Here is an 18,014-nt window from a genome sequence, read left to right as displayed (position 1 = left end):
CCACAGACTCAGCACATTTTAGTTTTAGCATTTATTTCTCCCACGTCATCTTCATTGAAGCTCAACAGAAAATAGCACTGATGGAGAAGATGCTGGCTTTGCTGCCGTGAAGTAGCTGTTGGAGCCACCTGGGAAGAACACGTGCCTCAGGGTACCAGAGAGATGCCATGAATGTGGGCAGCCAGCTGGTGCGCTGCCAATGCAACAGCTTCTGGAGCAGGTGCCCAGGTTGCTGCCTAAGTCCTTCACATGGGCGGGGGCAGGGCCTGTACCTCCTCCAGGCACTCGTCATAGGCCTCCTGGTATTCCTCATGGGGCTTGACCATTATCACACAGGTGGGGCGCTTAGAGCCGGCGGCTGCACCCAGGTCCTGCAGAGAAGGAAATAGAAGGGCTGTTTGGAAAGAAGGCCGCACAACCTGTATACCAGGGAGTCACAAACTGATGATCCACCAGCCTAATCCAGCCCACAGACTAGTGCTAGTGTCAATGTTAAGACATGTGCTAGTCAGTCAATGTTAACATTTTGCCACCATTTAAACTCAGCAAACTTTCGAGTTGTGGTCCAGCAACACTGGGCCTACAGTTTCACATGGCAACTGTGAAAGGGCTCCAGCCCAGCAGGGGCTGTCCCCTTGGGCAGTGCCTATGCTTTCCAGGTCCCTGCCATCCCCCACTCCCTGGACCCCAGACCTGGCCTCTGCTGTGTAAGGGTAAGGACAGCTTCAGGTCCCTAGAACATCCCCTTTGAAACTGTACCCACCTAATAGGACTTACATATCCAAGTTCACCTTCTGTTTCATTCCCATAGTCCATGGAGAAGGGGATTCCCATTTTACAAGAAAGAAATGGAAGTGCAGAGAGGTAACTTATCTGCAGTCCCTCGTCTAGGAAGCAGCAGAGCCAAGAATCCATCCAGGCCTGTCTTAACTCCAAAGCTCATGCTCCTTCCCACTATGGCCTGCTGCCACATACCTGATCCCAGACACCCTCCCTCCTGTGCTGACCAAGATCAGGCACACGTGCTCCTTACCGTCTTAGAGGGGATATAGACGTACGGCAAATTCCGGTCTTCACACATAACTGGGAGATGGCAGTATACCTCAATGGGTAATGTGTCTCCTGCCAAAACCATGATCCTGAAATAAGAGAAACCACTGTCATTTCCAGCTTGCTTTTTCCCTCTTTCAGTCGTAAGTGTTGCCTCTGAGCTGGGCCTTGGGGGTACAGAGATGGGTAAGCTGCCCCATGACCTCAAAGAGTCCAATTATTAATGTGTGTCTCCCAACCTTTAGAAATTCATGCAGGTTGGTTTGGTGAGTGCATTCCTCTGGAGAGGTAATCTCTATTGCTTGGCAACAAGTAAATGCCACCAAGTGTGACAAAGCATACCGCGCTGGGACAGATGAGGTATGAGAGAGATGCCAAGGAGTAAGAGCTCAGCTCTCCTTGGAAGATCAAAAAATGAATCAGGAAATGATACTTGAGAGGAAAGCTGAATGATGAACATGTCAGGCAGCCCGTGGAGGGGCTGGAGACAGGGAAAGCATTTAAGGTCGAGAGAATCAGAAGGATACCAGATACACAGGGGCTGGCTATTGCTGGGGAGCCAGGGATGGCTTTGGAGTCCAGGATGGGGATGGGGCAGACAAGATGGCTAGAAAAACTAGTCACATTTAAGGGCCTTGAGTGCTTCCAGGATCATTCCCAGGAGTGACAGGGAAACAGATCCAATGAAAGCTTGCCAGAGAATCCCCAGCTAGGGCTCTTAGCTGGGAAAGTGTTGGGGTTCTGGGACAAGGGCCTCAGCAGCCCTGATGACACAGAGGGAAGGGTCTGTTCCCTAGGGGAGTGAGAGGAAAACACAAGGAAAAAGCTCTTGGTTCAAAGCACTGCATCCACACTCCTCGTTTTCCTTTTGCCTCATATACTCTCCTCCTCTGCAGGCTCCTCTTCCTTTGAGTAGCCTTTATTTTATTTTATTGGCTGTGCCTCACGGCTTGCGGGATCTTAGTTCCCCAACCAGGGATCGAACCCTGGGCCCCCTGCAGTGGAAGCACGGAGTCCTAACTGCTGGACCGCCAGGGAATTCCTCAGTAGCCTTTAAATGCTGCTGTTCCCACAGCCTGGTCCTTGGCTGCCCTGTCAGTACTTTCTCCCCAGCTGACCCCATCCATAACCAAGGCTTCAAGCACCAACTATGTGTTGACAACTCCCAAATCTATTCTTTCCAGCCTGACCCTCTCCCAAACTGCAAACCCTTATAGCCACTTGCCTGTTTGACATTTCTGCTAGGGAGACGGTTCATATGTCTAAAAGGCACCTCAAAAACTTGTCTAAAACCAAACTCATGATCTTCCCATACAAACCCAGCTCCCTCCACTATTCACTATTTCAGTGAGTGTGCCCTCTGTCCATTCGCCTGGAATCCACACCTCTTCACTCCATATCGGAAAGTCCTCTCATCCATCCACTTTAATTCTTTCCATCTCGCCATCACTAACCCAATCAAAAATTGCCCTCGCCTCTTCTATGCCACAGTAGCCTCCTATCTCAATTTCCCCATCTATTCTTCCACCTCTGATCCTTTCCAAAGTTGCCAGAAAAATCTTCTTAAGGTGTAAACATAATTATGTCACTCCCTGGCTTTAACCCTCAGTGGCCTCCAAAGCTCTGAGTACAAAAACTAAACTTACCATGGCTTACAAAAACCCCATGCGAAGTTAGCACTTCTGTCCACTACTACCCTCTCCTGCCCTGAAATCCACTTTCTTCTGGCAGAATGTCTCCCCTCCCCCCCAGCCCACAAACTAATTCCTATATCTTCAGACCTCAGCTACCCCACCTAGGTCAGACTCCATAGAGCATCAAATCCCCCCAGCATTATTTATCTCTGGAGCACCTACAATGTACCAGACACTTGTGAAAGTAAAGCAGTGAGAGGCTTTTTCCTATTCTCAAAGAGCTTACTTTCTGGCCCTAGTGGGAGATACAGGGAATAAAAATGCAAATAAGTTTCAGGTTCTGATAAATGCCAGAAAGAAAAGATGTAGGATAATAAAGTCATTCTCACTGCACCCTGTACTTTTCCTTCATGGTTACCTATGACACTTGTAATTTTGTGTGTATTTGATTACTGTCATTGTCTCGCCATAGTATAGTGCCTGAAAAAGAGGAGTCAGTAAATAGTCGCTGAATGAATGAAACTGGGATCTACCCTAAGTGAGCTGGCTTATACGATTCGCTTCCCCTGGAATTCACTTTCCCCATGGTGTCCCTTTGCGCTCGTGTAAGTGATGTATCAGCATCTGTACGGAAGGGAATTTACCTTCTGCACATGAGGGGGAGTCATAGCTCTTTTACCGACTACCTACTAAGTAGCAGGGATACCTTCGTCATCGTTTAGAAATGCAAAATCCGGCGGGAGGGGGTTCTTACCCTTTCTCGCCTTTGTTGATAAATTTCTGAACTTCCTTCACCCCGCGCCGAATCTGCTTCTGCTTTACGGCTGCAACGACAGAAGAATCGGTCGAGGGGACCTCCGCCCGCCACCCGCGCCCTGTCCCGACTCACCCCGGCGTCCACCCGTACCTTTTTTTTTTTTTTTTTGAAGACGCCACGCGGCTTGTGTAACTTCCCCACCTAGGGGTCGAACCCATGCCCCCTCCACTGGAAGCGCAGAGTCTTAACCATTGGACCACCAGGAAAGTCCCGCCGCACCTTTCTTGATGCATTTGTAGAGCTTCCGCGTGAGGCGGCGAGAAGCCAGAGGCTGCGCGATGGGGTTCAGATTAACCAGCAGCTCATGGTAAGTGCGCTCCCCGCAGCACGCGTCCGCCTGAGCCTCCGGCCCGTCTGGATCTGCCTTTATTTTGGTCATGGCAGCGATCGCGGCAACCGAGTGCCCAAAGTACTAATCCACGTGGCCGGCGCTTCAGGAATCACTTCCGGGTCATGCCGCTCTGCAGGAAGCAGGCAGTACACCATAACCAATTAGGAACTCAGGTCTCCGACTCTGACCAATTCTTGACGCTCAGCTTCTTAAATATACAGCACGGAGGGGCGGGGCCTCGGCCGTAGGGGCGGGGCCACTCCCATAACTGGGGCGGGGCGGGGCGGAGTGGATTAGGGCCGGAGTCAGAGGGTTCAGGAGGCAAGGGGCGGAGCCCTGAGGGATTCGGGGCCTGGAGGAGGTGAGGAGGCATTGGGACCCAGGCTTGGGCTCTTCTGAGAGTTCGGCGTCACAGAATAGGCGGCGGGAGGAAGAGGAGGAGGAGGAGGCTGTACCTGTAGGGTCGTGACCACATTTAAGGCGACAGGATCCTTGCCTAAAGCGCGGGGTCTGCGACCGGACTGGAAGAATGGGAAGGCTGCTCGGTGTGATTCCAAACCTCCTTAGAATCTGATCCCTTAGGCAGTGCCTAGCCCGGTCAGGTCCCAGGTCCTGAACTGGTCCTGGCTGGTGTAACCTAGGTGCCAAGGTTAAGGTAAAGCCTGACACTGCTAACGATTCCTTCGTTCCAGCACGATTTTTCACACTCTGCTTTCTCTTTCCTGGCAAGGGATGGACCCACTCACTCACTGATTGCCTCGGTCTTGACCGCTGTTCCCCAGAGAGCCGGTGGCTCGCTCCCACCCTTCCCGCAGGAATCTGCTCAGATGTTTACCACGGGAGAGGTTCTCCTGACCAAAGTATCTAAAATTGCAGTTCCCGCCGACCTCCCAACGGCATCCCCTAACCCTCTGTTTTCCTTGTAGTTCCTACCGCCGCCTGGCATCACGCCCACGCAAGGCATGGCGGAGACAGCTGGCGGGAGCTGAGAGGGAAGACAGCATGAACACTGGGGTTGAGACTTCGGGGTGTGGTGGGGCAGAGATCTGAGTAGGCGCCCGGTTTGCAGTTAACTCTAGAGGATTAATGGACTGTAACGCTGGGGAGGCGAGCAGGCCTAGACGGGGTGGATCTTGTACCTCTGACTTACTTCATGTACCCTGTCTTGGAACACTGGATGAATATTAATTAGATCATTGTTACAAATTAGTTGCCTTTGATTATAGGATTGACAAAGGCAACTAATTTGTCAATTAGTCTCGTCATTTTTGTGGTGGCCAAACAGGCCAGAAAGTGGAACTTTAGAAGCCTGCATGTGGCCTTGCCAGCACAAAGCAGTTAAGCCAGCTGAAAACTGACCTTTTAACCCTCTAACCAAGTGCAGTGGTTACATAAAAAACAAGTAGCTTTTAAAAAACTTAGTATTTTAATAAGAAAAAGTAGGATGCAATCCATACTAAACTTAGACCCCAAATAATTTCACAAATAGAAAAATATATCAGTTGAACAATGAGAATAGTTATATAAGCAACAAAAAATAATTTGAAAATAAGCAAAGTTTGTATGCACAATGTAACCAAAAATTGACCTTTTAAATGTTTGCACTTTGGAATTTCTTGAGAAAAGATAGTCCCTCCTGAGCTTTAGGACTGGTGGCTACTGTCAGCTTTGCCTTACTGTCCACCACTTTGCTGTACCATTTCTCACCCCAAACCCTCCCCCACCTTCTCCCTCCCCCTAGGTCCTGCAGTAGAAGTTCTGGCCCTCCCTAGGGAACCCTCCCCAAGTGGCACGTGAGGCTGTGAGAGCAGAGCTCCTCTGAACACACAGCTGGCAGGGCTCTGCAGGGTGGTTTTCTTTTCTTTTTCAATCTTAGTATTTTTTTTTGTTTTATTGGAGTATAATTGCTTTACAATGTTGTGTTAGTTTCTGCTGTACAATGTATACGTATATCCCCTCCCTCTTGGACCTCCCTCCCACCCACCCCCATCCCACCCATCTAGGTCGTCACAGAGCACTGAGCTGAGCTCCCTGTGCTATACAGCAGGTTCCCACTAGCTATCTGTTTTACACACGATAGTGTATATATGTCAATCCTAATCTCCCAATTCATCCCACCCTCCCCTTCCCCCACTGTGTCCACATGTCCATTCTCTACGCCTGCGTCTCTATTCCTGCCCTGGAAAATAGGTTCATCTGTACCATTTTTCTAGATTCCACATACATGCGTTAATATACGATATTTGTTTTTCTCTTTCTGACTTACTTCCCTCTGTATGACAGACTCTAGGTACATCCACATCTCTACAAATGACCCAATTTCATTCCTTTTTATGGCTGAGTAATATTCCATTGTATATATTTACCACATCTTTATCCATTCGTCTGTCGTTGGACATTTAGATTGTTCCATGTCCTGGCTATTGTAAATAGTGCTGCAGTGAACTTTGGGGTACATGTGTCATTTTGAATTATGGTTTTCTCAGGGTGTATGTCAGTAGTGGGATTGCTGGGTCATATGGTAATTCTATTTTTAGTTTTTTAAGGAACCTCCATACTGTTCTCCACAGTGGCTGTATCAATTTACATTCCTACCAACAGTGCAAGAGGGTGCAGGGTGGTTTTCTATTCCTCTTTTAGCCTTGTTGGTTGGGTGACAATGTGTCAGTGTTGCAAAGGGGAAAGGTGCTCCCAGATGTGTGCACTGGGCATGATGAACTCCACAGAGAATTATCATCCCCAGGAAACCCAATTCAAGCAAATGTGCTTGACTGACCTCACCAAGGTCTCAGTTATGAAGACCTCTCAGTTCTCAAATGGAAGGAGGAAGGAATTAACATTTATATGCCAAGCACATTACATGTGATATCTCATCCAGTGCTCACAAAGAATACCTTTATTATTCACAGTTTTCTGAGGCTCATAAAGGTAATAGCTTCATGCAGCTCACACAAAGCTGAATTTGAATCCTGGTCCGCTAATGTCCAAGCTCACGCTCTGCTCATCTCCTGTGACTCGGTATTCAACTTTAGCTCAAAGTTTGTGAAATGTGGCTGGATAGTGAAAGTGTGGGAATCTTGGCTTGGCCAGGTCACAAGTGTCAATTTTTTGAGCCATAAGACAATGAAGTGCCAAGAACAAATCTGTCCTCAGTAAACCACACCGTGTATTTCTAACACCAGTCTCAGAGATCTGTGCCAGATCCAAGGTGGTTTGTGTGACTTCACTGATTTTGTGTGAATGGCCACTCCCACTCACTTGAAGCAGGGTAGAATGGGTGAGAATGTAATGGCTAATGGGTAGTCAATCAGGGTTCTAAATGACAAATGACAACCTCTCTGGGCTTCAGTGCCTCATCTATAAAATGAGAAAGTTAGACCTAGATGGACTAAGGTCTCTTCTTTTAGAAAACTGGGGTAGATAATTTTTTTAAATTGAGATATAATTCCTGTATCATACAATTTGCCCGTTTAAAGTATATGATTCACTGGTTTTAGTGTATTCACCGAGTTGTGCAGCCATCACCACAGTCAATTTTAGGACATTTTCATCACTGCACCCTTTAGCTATCACCTCTGACCCCCTCATCCTCCCTAGACCTACGTAACCACTAATCTCCCCTTTGTCTCTATAGATGTCCCTGTACTGGACATTTCACAGAAATGGAATCATATAGTATGTGGCCTCTTGTGTCTGACTCCTTTTGCTTAAGATGTTTTCAAGGTTTGTCCATATTGTAGCATGTGTCAGTGCTCCATTACTACATAACATTCCATTGTATGGGTATACTATATTTTATCCATTTATCAGTTGATGGACTGGGTTGTTTCCACCTTTTGGAAACTGTGAACATTCATGTACTGCTGTGAACATTCATGTACAAGTTTTCATGTGGGCATATGTGGTTTTTTTAAATTAATTAATTAATTTTGGTGGGCAGCATTGGGTCTTCTAAAAAAAGTCCCTGTCTTTTTTTATAAATAAAGTTTTATCAGAAACTCCACACCCATTTGTTTACATACTGCCCATGGCTGCTTTCATACTGTAACAGCAGAGTTGAATAGTTGCAACAGAGATTGTGTAGCCCACAGAGCCTAGAATATTGACTATCTGGTCCTTAACAGAAAACGTTTGCTGACTCATCTAAATCAAATGGACTCTGACACCCAAGTTCTCCCTATCAAGCCCCAAACACTCTCAACCCAGTTTCCTCCCCAGTCTGCTCCACTCCAGCTTGTCTGCCCTCCTCTCTGTCCCTCTTGAAGAAAGAGAAAAATAGATTCCTCCTTCCATGTGTAGAAAAGGAAGGCCCAGATGAAACCGAGTATGGTCAGGTTTCTGTTCCTCCTCAGCAGTAGTGGGGGCACAGGACTAGGAAGGGGACCACCAGCTGCTCCCTGAATCCCACCTCTCTCCACCCCCAGCTAAAGACTGACTGAGGGAGAGGGAAGCCTGGTCCCTGATTTGCTCTGTGGTCTGGGAGAAGTCCCTGCCTCTCCAAGCCTCATCATTCCCCTCCTGTTACCAGAGGAGAGGGAATAGACAGATCCCAAAGATGATTCCAGTTCTCACATTCTAGGACTAGGAGCATGACCTCCATGCCCCTCTCCAAAGGCAAAGCAAGAAACCAGCTGTTAACAGAGCACGGTAATAAAAAGTTCATAAGCCATAGCTGGCCACAATCAATCCTGGTAATTCCTCACTTCTCCAGAGGGTAGGCATACACTCAAAACAGAGGAGATGTGAGCCTGGTCAGACAGGGCTGGACCAGCCCACTTGACAGACCCCAGGCCCAGGGGGTACAGCAGAGCTTGGGCAGTGGCAATGTCACCTGCTTTCTCCATCCTATCACATCCCATGGAATCAACAACTATGGGATAGGTTCAGTGTCTGGAGGCAGCGGCCCTTCTGCAGTAACTCCCAGATCTCCACCTACATCTGGGACCCAGGTCTCCCCACAGTTCCAGCCACACCCACAGTGGCCAACGTTTATCCAGCACTTACTTTCTATGCATTTGATCCTCTCCACAACCTGATGAGGTGGGGATGCTTATCATCAACTCCAACTCCTCCTGGGTGTCTTTTCTCAGCTAGCCTGTCTGACCTGCCCCTCTACCTGTGTTTTCAATTCAGTGAATGATTCCAGCAATTGGTGTGTTCATTTTCTATTGTTGTTGTAATATATGACCACTTAGTGCCTTAAAACAATATCCTTTTATTCTCTCCCAGGTTTGCAGGTTAGAAGTCCAGGATGGCATGGCTGGGTTCCTTGATCAGTGCTTACAAAGGTAAAAGTCAAAGTTTCCAACTGCTGTGATCTCATCTGGCACTTGGGATCCTCTTCCAAGCTCATTCCTGCTGTTGGCCTGTTTCTGTTCCTTGTGGTTGTAGGATTGGGATCCTAGCTTCCTATTGGCCAGGGATCCTTCTCAGCTTCTTACAACTGCTCTTTGGTCCTTGTAGATGGCCTCCTCCATCTTCAGGTGCTAGGTTCAAATCTGATTCCCCTTCAGCGAACAGCAGAGGAAGCTGCTCAGGCATACTGTCCATTCCCCTGTTTTCCCACAGTTGCCTGAATGATCTTCCAAAATCATAAAACTAACCAGGTGAACCTGAACTTAAACTCCTGCTCCCCAGTAGCCTCAAGATCTAAAGAAAACTCTGTGAAGTTCATTCATTCAGTTGTTTTCTGAGCACTGACTCCCTGCCAGGTACCAGTTCCACAGACAGTCTCTGCCCTCCTGGAGCTTTCTGTGTTGTGAGATGGAGGGACCCCAACAATGAACATGGCTGCGGTAAGTGCTGAGAGTGGCCATTCTATTGGGCCCTGCCACCAGGCTGTCTTCAGCCCTGCCCTCCCCCTTCTTCACCTCCAGGCTTTACCAGCACCCCCTTCCCCCAGCCATTCCACAAATCTCAGTAGGAAGCAGCTTTTTCCCAGATCTCTTCCTAGGTTCCAGTTCTTAGAGTTCCTGATGCTTCCCAGTCATGGAACACAGCAGTAGAGTTCATTTGGAACCCCTGGGGAGGCAAGGACTTTCTCTAGCTCCCTCTGATGCCTGGCACGGTGTTTGACACATACTAGATGCTCAGTACATTTTTTGGAATGAATGGAGAGTCCGATAGGCAATGGTGGAGACACAAACCTCCTCAGCATCTTCTCTACTCCTGACGGTCTGCGAACTCCACAGAAAATGCTGGCAGCAAAAACTCCAGCCGCTCAGAGTTCTAGCCCATGGGTGCCTACGCTGGCATCCTCTGCCCTGGCCTTAGCTGTAAATTGCAGCTGGAGCCCCAGGATGTTGCTGCTTGGGGATCAGCTATTTCAGGACCAGAGCTCACTCCATGGCACGAAGTCTGGCAGGCATGCCAGTGTCAAGTCCAAGGAGAGCAAGGGAGAAGGATGAGATTTTCTGGGCACAAGAACAGAAAATGTGCCCATCAAGCACTATGCTCAAGAATCCCGTTAAGCAGTGGGAGGCAGCTGGCACTGTGGAGACAGGGCAGGTTTTGCATGCACGTGCATGCACCCAGAAACACACACACACACACACACTCACATCAACACATCACCAACTTCTACCAAAACAGCAAAGAAAACAGGAGAGTCTCCAACAGAGGAGAGATTTCCCTGATTTTTGAGAGCATGCAAAGCCAATGGAAGAGGGTAGCAGATGAAGCGGGTTGGCAGAGCTGCAGCCCAGGAGAGGCTTCGGGGGTGGCGGGGGCACTGCAGAGGGAACTTGCCTTGCATGGCACCCACAGGCCCCGGGACTGTGTGAGTGGGAGTCAGAACTGAAACAGTGGCAGCACCGGCCCGCACCACCTCCTCCTCTCTCCAGGCAGCCCCAGACAAAAAACCCATCTGGGAAAAGCACGGGCTTTCAGTAGGTGTTGGTGGCCCAAAGTAGAGTCTGCCTCAGGCTGCGATTGGGGATCCAGGGCTGACAACGGACTCAGTGGCCACCCTCCCCCTCTCCCCACCACCAACTGGAGCCACAGTCCATGGCCCACAGCAGCTGCCTCAGCACAAAGTGCCCAACCATAACACAAAGTGTCTCGTGGAACTGTCTCAGCTTCCCATCTGTTAAATGTCTGGATTAGGTGGTCGCTAGGGTCCCTTGGACTTCTAAAAATATCATCCTCCCCACTAGTTTTATCCCTGCCAGAAATCAAATCCACATGCCACTGGCCGCCCCAGGTCACTGGCTGGGAAAGTGGGAAGGAGGGAGAGTCAATGCTGATGCCCTACATTAACCCTAACCCTAACCCTCCTAAGGGCCAGCATTCCCAGTGTCAAATTGTGTCCCCCAAAGCCATCTGTTCAAGTGCTAATCCTTGGTACCTGTGCACATGACCTTATTTGGAAATAGGGTTTTGTAGATGTAATCAAGTAAAGATGAGCTCATTAGGGTGGACCCTAATACAATATGACTGGTGTCCTTATAAGAAGAGGGAAAAATGCCATGTGACAATGGAGGCAGAGATTAGAGAGATGTGTCTACAAGCCAAGGAACACCAGGGATAGCAGTGACACCAGAAGCTAAGAGAAAGGTACAGAACAGATTCTCCCCTAGAGCCTGCAGAGAAAGCACAGCCCTGCGGATACTTTGATTTTGGACTTCTAGCCTCTAGAATTATGAGACAATAAGTTTGTATTGTTTTAAGCCAAGCCAGCCCTAGGAAGCTAACACACCGAGCCAGTCCCCAGGATATGCTTATTGAACAAATGAATACCTCTCCTCCCCACCCCAATCTATCATCATGAGGGAATAGAAAAGGAAGCAGACCCACCCCTCAGATTGGAAGGGTTCAGGGCAAGAGCATAGATGGAGTCCTGTTCCCTCCTCCTCTATTTCCACCTATCCGTCCCACCCTGTTCTGTATAGTGAGGGACCCACACTCTGTCCACGAATTCCCCCCCCCCACACACCTTGGCCTCCCTTCAGGGACAGCTCTCTCTCTGAATAGCAGATCGAAGGAGAGGTCTGGGCAGGCAGTAGTAATGGACTCAGGGCTGACTGGGCAGGGAATTCCTGGACCTGGAGGATTGGGGGTGGGGAGACACACCCCCTTGATCTTGCAAATGCCTCACCCCAGCCCACTAAAGCTCAGGCCCAGAAGTGAACAGCCACACATCCAGCATGCACCTAACAGCAGCAGGGAGCCCTTTCCTGGCAGCATCTCACTCAATCCTCATTCTGTTTTAAAGGCGAAAAAGCTGAAGCACAGTAAAGTTGAAGGATCTGTCCAGGGCTAAAAAGCTGATAAACTATATATCTGGGATCAAATCCTGATCTGTTTGACTCCCAGACACTTCCTTTCTCCATATAACATGCTTTTCCCTAGACCTGGTTTAATTGGTAAACTGCCAAAACCTTATAAAATAGTTTAAAAACAAACAATTTTTTAAAAAAACAAGCCATCAAAGTAACTTAGTACTAGAGAAAGAATAGAGAGGCTGGAAATAGACCCAAACACATATTAGAATCTAGTATATCACAAAAGCTTTTTAAATAAATGGATGGAAAGGGAAAGAATTCAATAAATGGCATCAGGACAATGGCAAGCCATCTGGAAGAAAGCAAAGCTGGAGCCCTGCCTTGTCGCTCACACTCGCCAGTAAAACTGATGATCAAAATTTTTCATATAAACAATAAAACCACAAAAGCACTAGAAATTTTTCCTTAAAATACAAAAAGCTTTTCCAAAGCACTAAGAGACAACTCTATAGAAAAACTGGACAAGAACAGAACAGAAAGTTCACAGAAAAAGAAACATAAATGACCTATAAAAATATGAAATGTCAGCCTCCTTCTGAACTAAAGAAATGTAAATGAAAACAGACACAACAACCTCCTCCCCCTGAAAAAAGATTGCTAAAACCCAGTCTTTGAAAGCGATGGAGAGACACTGTTAGAACAAGTGTAAACTGCCCCTCTTTAGAGGACAATTGGACCATACTGCATCCATCAAAACATAAATGTTAGGGATTTATCCCCGGAGAGACTCACAAAAGTACCAAAGATAGTGCACAAGATTCACTGCAAACTTGCTCAAAATAGCAAAAACACTAAAACTAAAGTCCTTCAGTAGGGGCTGGTTAAATACATTATAGAAATCCATACAACATGATATGACAACACATTAAAAGAATAAGATCTATCTATCTATCTATGGTGAATAAGATTTATCTCTATCTATGGTGAAATCTATCTAGATTTATCTCTATCTATCTCTATCTATGGTGATTTATCTCTATCTATAGAAATCCATACAACATGATATGACAACACATTAAAAGAATAAGATTTATCTATGGTGAAGTAGAAAAATTTCCCAGCTATATTGATAAGTGGAAACAAGTTGCCAGAACAATATGTTATTTAATGTACATAAACAAACAAATATATATGTATATATTTGCATATATACACGAAAACTTAATAGTGAATATCTCTGGAGAGCTTAAATCAGGGAAGAGGTGTTAGGGAGGAAAGACATTTAACTTTTGCTTTATACTCTTGTGTACTATCTGAAAATGTTTTTAACATAAATATTATCACCTTTAAAATAATACATTTTAAATTCCAAAGCCAAAATCCTGACGCTATAGAAACCCAACTTTCTGAAGAGCCAAGCTGACTTTTCTAAGCTCTCAGCTTTACACAGTAAGGTTTCTCCCAAGCAGTTGTGTTTGAGGAAGCTTCCATCCTCTGGAATCCCACTTGATGATCCCTCTCTCCTTAGCCTCTGTTCTGAAATCTCAGGCTTCACTTTTGGGGAGATACCAACTGCCGCTAAGGCAACTGAACTTCTATTTGAACTTCAGCTCCTAGAGTAAGCATCTAGCTTGATAAATAAAAAGTCAATTAAAAACTCATCCTTAATTTAAAAATGGGCAAGTAAACATTTCTCCTAAGGTATGCAAACAGCCATTAAGCACATGAAAAGTTGCTCAGCATCATTAGCCATCAGGCAAATGCAAATCAAAACCACAGTGAGATATTACTTCACACCCACTAGGATAACTATAATGAAAAAGTCAGATAACAGCCAGTATTGATGAGAATGAGGAGAAATTGGAACACTTGTACGCTGCTGGTACGAATGTGAAATGGTGCAGCCATTTTGGAAAACAGCCTGGCAGTTCCCCCAAAAGCTTAAGAGTTACCACGGACCCAGCAATTCTATTCTAGGTACATACCCAGAGACGAATCAAAAACATATGCCCATATACCCTGAGAAAACCATAATTCAAAAAGAGTCATGTACCACAATGTTCATTGCAGCACTATTTACAATAGCCAGGACATGGAAGCAACCTAAGTGTCCATCGACAGATGAATGGATAAAGAAGATGTGGCACATATATACAATAGAATATTACTCAGCCATAAAAAGAAACGAAATTGAGTTATTGGTAGTGAGGTGGATGGACCTAGAGACTGTCATAGGAGTGAAGTAAGTAAGAAAGAGAAAAACAAATACCGTATGCTAACACATATATATGGAATCTAAAAAAAAAAAAAAAAAGGTTCTGAGGAACCTAGGGGCAGGACACGAATAAAGACACAGACGGAGAATGGACTTGAGGACATAGGGAGGGGAAGAGTAAGCTGGGACGAAGTGAGAGAGTGGCATGGACATACATACACTACCAAATGTAAAATAAATAGCTAGTGGGAAGCAGCCGCATAACACAGGGAGATCAGCTTGGTGCTTTGTGACCACCTAGAGGGGTGGGATAGGGAGGGTGGGAGGGAGCCGCAAGAGAGAAGGGATATGGGGATATATGTATACGTATAGCTGATTCACTTTGTGATGCAGCAGAAACTATAACACACAATTGTAAAGCACTTATACTCCAATAAAGATGTTAAAAAAAAAAACAAAACATATGCCCTGAGGGCTTCCCTGGTGGCGCAGTGGTTGAGAGTCTGCCTGCCGATGCAGGGGACACGGGTTCGTGCCCCGGTCCGGGAAGATCCCACATGCCGCGGAGCGGCTGGGCCCATGAGCCATGGCCGTTGAGCCTGCGCGTCCGGAGCTTGTGCTCCGCAACGGGAGCTTGTACTCCGCAACAGTGCGAGGCCCACATACCTCAAAAAAAACCCCAAAAACAAACAAAAAACAAAAAACAAACATATGCCCTGGGACTTCCCTGGTGGCACAGTGGTTAAGAATCTGCCTGCCAATGCATGGGACATGGGTTTGACCCCTGGTCTGGGAAGATCCTACATGCCGTGGAGCAACTAAGCCTGTGCACCACAACTGCTGAGCCTGTGCCCTAGAGCCTGCGAGCCACAACTACATTTAAGCCCATGTGCCTAAAGCCCGTGCTCCGCAACAAGGGAAGCCACCGCAATGAGAAGCCTGCGCGCCGCAATGAAGAGCAGCCCCCGCTCGCTGCAATTAGAGAAAGCCCACACGCAGCAGCAAAGACCCAACGCAGCCAAAAATAAATAAATAAATAAATAAATAAATAAATAAATAAATAAATAAATAAATAAAAAGTTATTTATAAAAAAAAAAAGACAGCGGGCTAGATTTGGTGCATGGGCTGTATGTAGCTCACTGTAGTTCCTTGTTTGGATGGTGGTGGCGGTGCTGGTGGTGGCAGCAGCGGCTTCCCCTATCCTCACCTCCTTTTTATCATCAGTACCATTATTTGGAACCCAGTTATGGAAGGTTTTAGACACCTAAATAATTTGCTGACAACACAGAGCCATTAAAATATTTTTAAAAAATAGAAATATGATTGTTTTCAGTTTTAAAAAAATTTGAATAAGTAATATATTCACATGGTTCAAAATTATACCGAAAAGTTATACAGTGAGAAGTGTCCCTCCCACCCCTATTTCAGTTACCCATTTTACTAACCAGAAGCAACCAATGAGACCCATTTCCTACTTCGCCTTCTATAGATAGACCATATCTTGTCTATATACAAATGCTTTTCCCATTTTTATAGAAAAAGTAGCATGCTATGCGTAATATTCTGCACCTTGCTTTTTTCAATAAGAGAGTGTTCCTATTAAATGTTTGGTGTTTCTATTAAGATAGCATTAACAAATTATTTTATCACTGTTTACGAGAGGTTTGACATCTTCCTAATGTTGAATCTTCCTATTTGCTCAGATATTTTGTGTGCTCAATATTTCAAATTTTCTTCATCTTTATCTTGATAAGTATATTCCTAGGTGTTTTAGGTCCTTCTTTTATATCTTCTGATTGTCATTGGCATATACAAAAGCCACCGTACTGACTTCTTTTATACTTTAGAATAGTGTTTTGGGCTTTGGGTTTTCCATGTTTATAATCATATTATTTGCAAATGATGATGGTTTTATCTACTCTTTTCCTGTTTTTATACCTCTAGTTTCTTTCTCTTGTCCAATTGCATTGGTTGTACCTCCAGAAAAGGTTAAATAATGATGGAAGAAGACAACTTTGTGTTGTTTCTTACTTTAATGAAAGTGCTTCTGGAAGATGATGTTTGGGTTGTTTTTATAAATGTTTACCTTATTCTATTTTATCAAGAATGTTTACTAAAAATATGTGTTGGGTTTTATCAATTGCCCTATTAATATATATTGATAAGACTTTTCCCCTCATTTTCTCTATTAATATGGTGCTTTATATTAGCAGAGTTCCTAATATTAAACCATCCTTGTCTTTTTGGAATAAGCCTTCCTTGTTGATTTAAAATTATTATTAATGTGCTGTTAGATTGTGTTTGCTTACACTTACTAGCATTCGTCCATCACTACCCATAACTGAACTCAGACTGGTTCTCTTGTATTGGTTGTGTCAAGCCTGTTGCCTGAGATGGACAAGTGGAGGGAGATGTGGAAGACGTTGTGGGACCTGTGTGTCTGGAGCTCATGGGAAAGGGCCGGACAGAGAGATAGATTTGTGAGTCATTGCATATAGGTGGTATTTTGTGTCAAGAGACTGGATGAGATCACCCAGGAACTGAGTAGATAGAGATGAAGAGAGGAGGAGGGCTGAGACTTGGGGTGCTTCAACATTTTGAGATTCAGCCTCTGACAGGGAACCAGCAAAAGAAGTGGAAAATTATTTGGCAATAAAGAGAAATGAGGTACTGATACACACTATAATATGGATGAACATTGAAAAGATTATGCTAAGTGAAAGAGGCCAGACACAAAAAGCCACATTTTATATGATTCCATTTATATAAAATGTCCAGGCAAATCTATAGAGACAAAAGCAGGTTAGTGGTTGTGGGAGCTGGAGGGAGGGTTGGGATAGGAATGGTCAGGTTAGGAGTTTCTTTTTACATGATGAAAGTGTTCCAAACTGAGATTATGGTGACCAACTCTGTGAATATGCTAAAACCATTGAATTGTACACTGTAAGTGGGTAGGTTTTAGGATATGCCAGTTATAGCTAAACAGAAAATATGGGGGAGAAAAAGAAACTGAGAAGTGTCTAGAATGTAGAAGGAAAATCTGGTGACTGGCATGAGGAAGCTGATCCCACCATGGGTCAGGGCTCAAAGCATCACCAGTGGGAGGCTAGTTCTCACCTTTTTGGCAAAATGCAGGAACATTAATTGGGGACAAGAGTACTTGTTGGCAACATGTTCAATTCCAGGACATCGTTCTTTATTGCTGGAAGTAGTTCTGACCTAACAGCCAAAGGGAGGGTCAATTTTAGAAGAAACACTTCCCCAGGAGGAAAAGATTTACTGGCAGGATGTGACAAGGGAAAATATGTGGGCCCTGGGCTAGAGACTAGACTAGCCTAACATAAGCCGGTGACCAGAACGACCTTGACTGGTGAGAGAGCATGAATGGAGTTGGTTCTGGAAAAGCAGAGCCGTTAGGACTGGGCCAGATGGGTAGGGGTGTCCCTGGGAGGAGGCACCGCTGAAACAGGGAGACATCAGGATTAAGATGTCAGATGTCAAAATTGATGAGATTTGAGAATTGATGGAACTCGAGGGGGAAGCTGGCCCAAGCCTCACTAGGCCAGTCTGACGTATTTGTTGAGCCCTTGTGTGTGCAAAGGGCTACTGGGGCTGGGCCTGTAACAGGTCCTCACCTGGAGGGACCAGAGCTGTGCGCATGCCCAGATCACCTCTCGGGCGTGCCGGAAGTGCTGCTGTCAGGCCCGCGGAGGGGCAGAGCTGTGAGCCAAAGGGCACTGCTGG

At 45.9% G+C, this 18,014-nt stretch overlaps 1 protein-coding gene across 1 annotated transcript; it reads right to left on the bottom strand.

Annotated features, from left to right (window-relative positions):
* Positions 1-16: 16 nt before the first annotated feature.
* Positions 17-4,020, bottom strand: NHP2 (NHP2 ribonucleoprotein). The gene is made up of 4 exons (XM_067732653.1): positions 3,721-4,020; positions 3,439-3,508; positions 1,034-1,139; positions 17-371 (listed from the first exon to the last, which is right to left on the bottom strand). The coding sequence occupies exons 1-4, from the start codon at positions 3,878-3,880 to the stop codon at positions 246-248; spliced, it is 462 nt and encodes a 153-aa protein (XP_067588754.1). The 5' UTR covers positions 3,881-4,020; the 3' UTR covers positions 17-245.
* Positions 4,021-18,014: the final 13,994 nt, after the last annotated feature.

Source organism: Pseudorca crassidens, chromosome 3 (assembly GCF_039906515.1).
Source record: "Pseudorca crassidens isolate mPseCra1 chromosome 3, mPseCra1.hap1, whole genome shotgun sequence".
Classification (NCBI taxonomy): Eukaryota; Metazoa; Chordata; class Mammalia; order Artiodactyla; family Delphinidae; genus Pseudorca; species Pseudorca crassidens.
This window is presented reverse-complemented; position numbering and strand designations above follow the sequence as displayed.

Bases quoted from the DNA above. Each gene is read 5' to 3' on its own strand.
- NHP2 (XM_067732653.1), bottom strand. From the start codon at position 3,880: ATGACCAAAATAAAGGCAGATCCAGACGGGCCGGAGGCTCAGGCGGAC. The intron at 1,140-3,438 runs GTAAGAACCCCC...CTCTTATTTCAG, and splicing joins ATCAACAAAGGCGAGAAAGG to GATCATGGTTTTGGCAGGAG. The intron at 372-1,033 runs GTAAGGAGCACG...CCTTCTCTGCAG, and splicing joins TCTATATCCCCTCTAAGACG to GACCTGGGTGCAGCCGCCGG.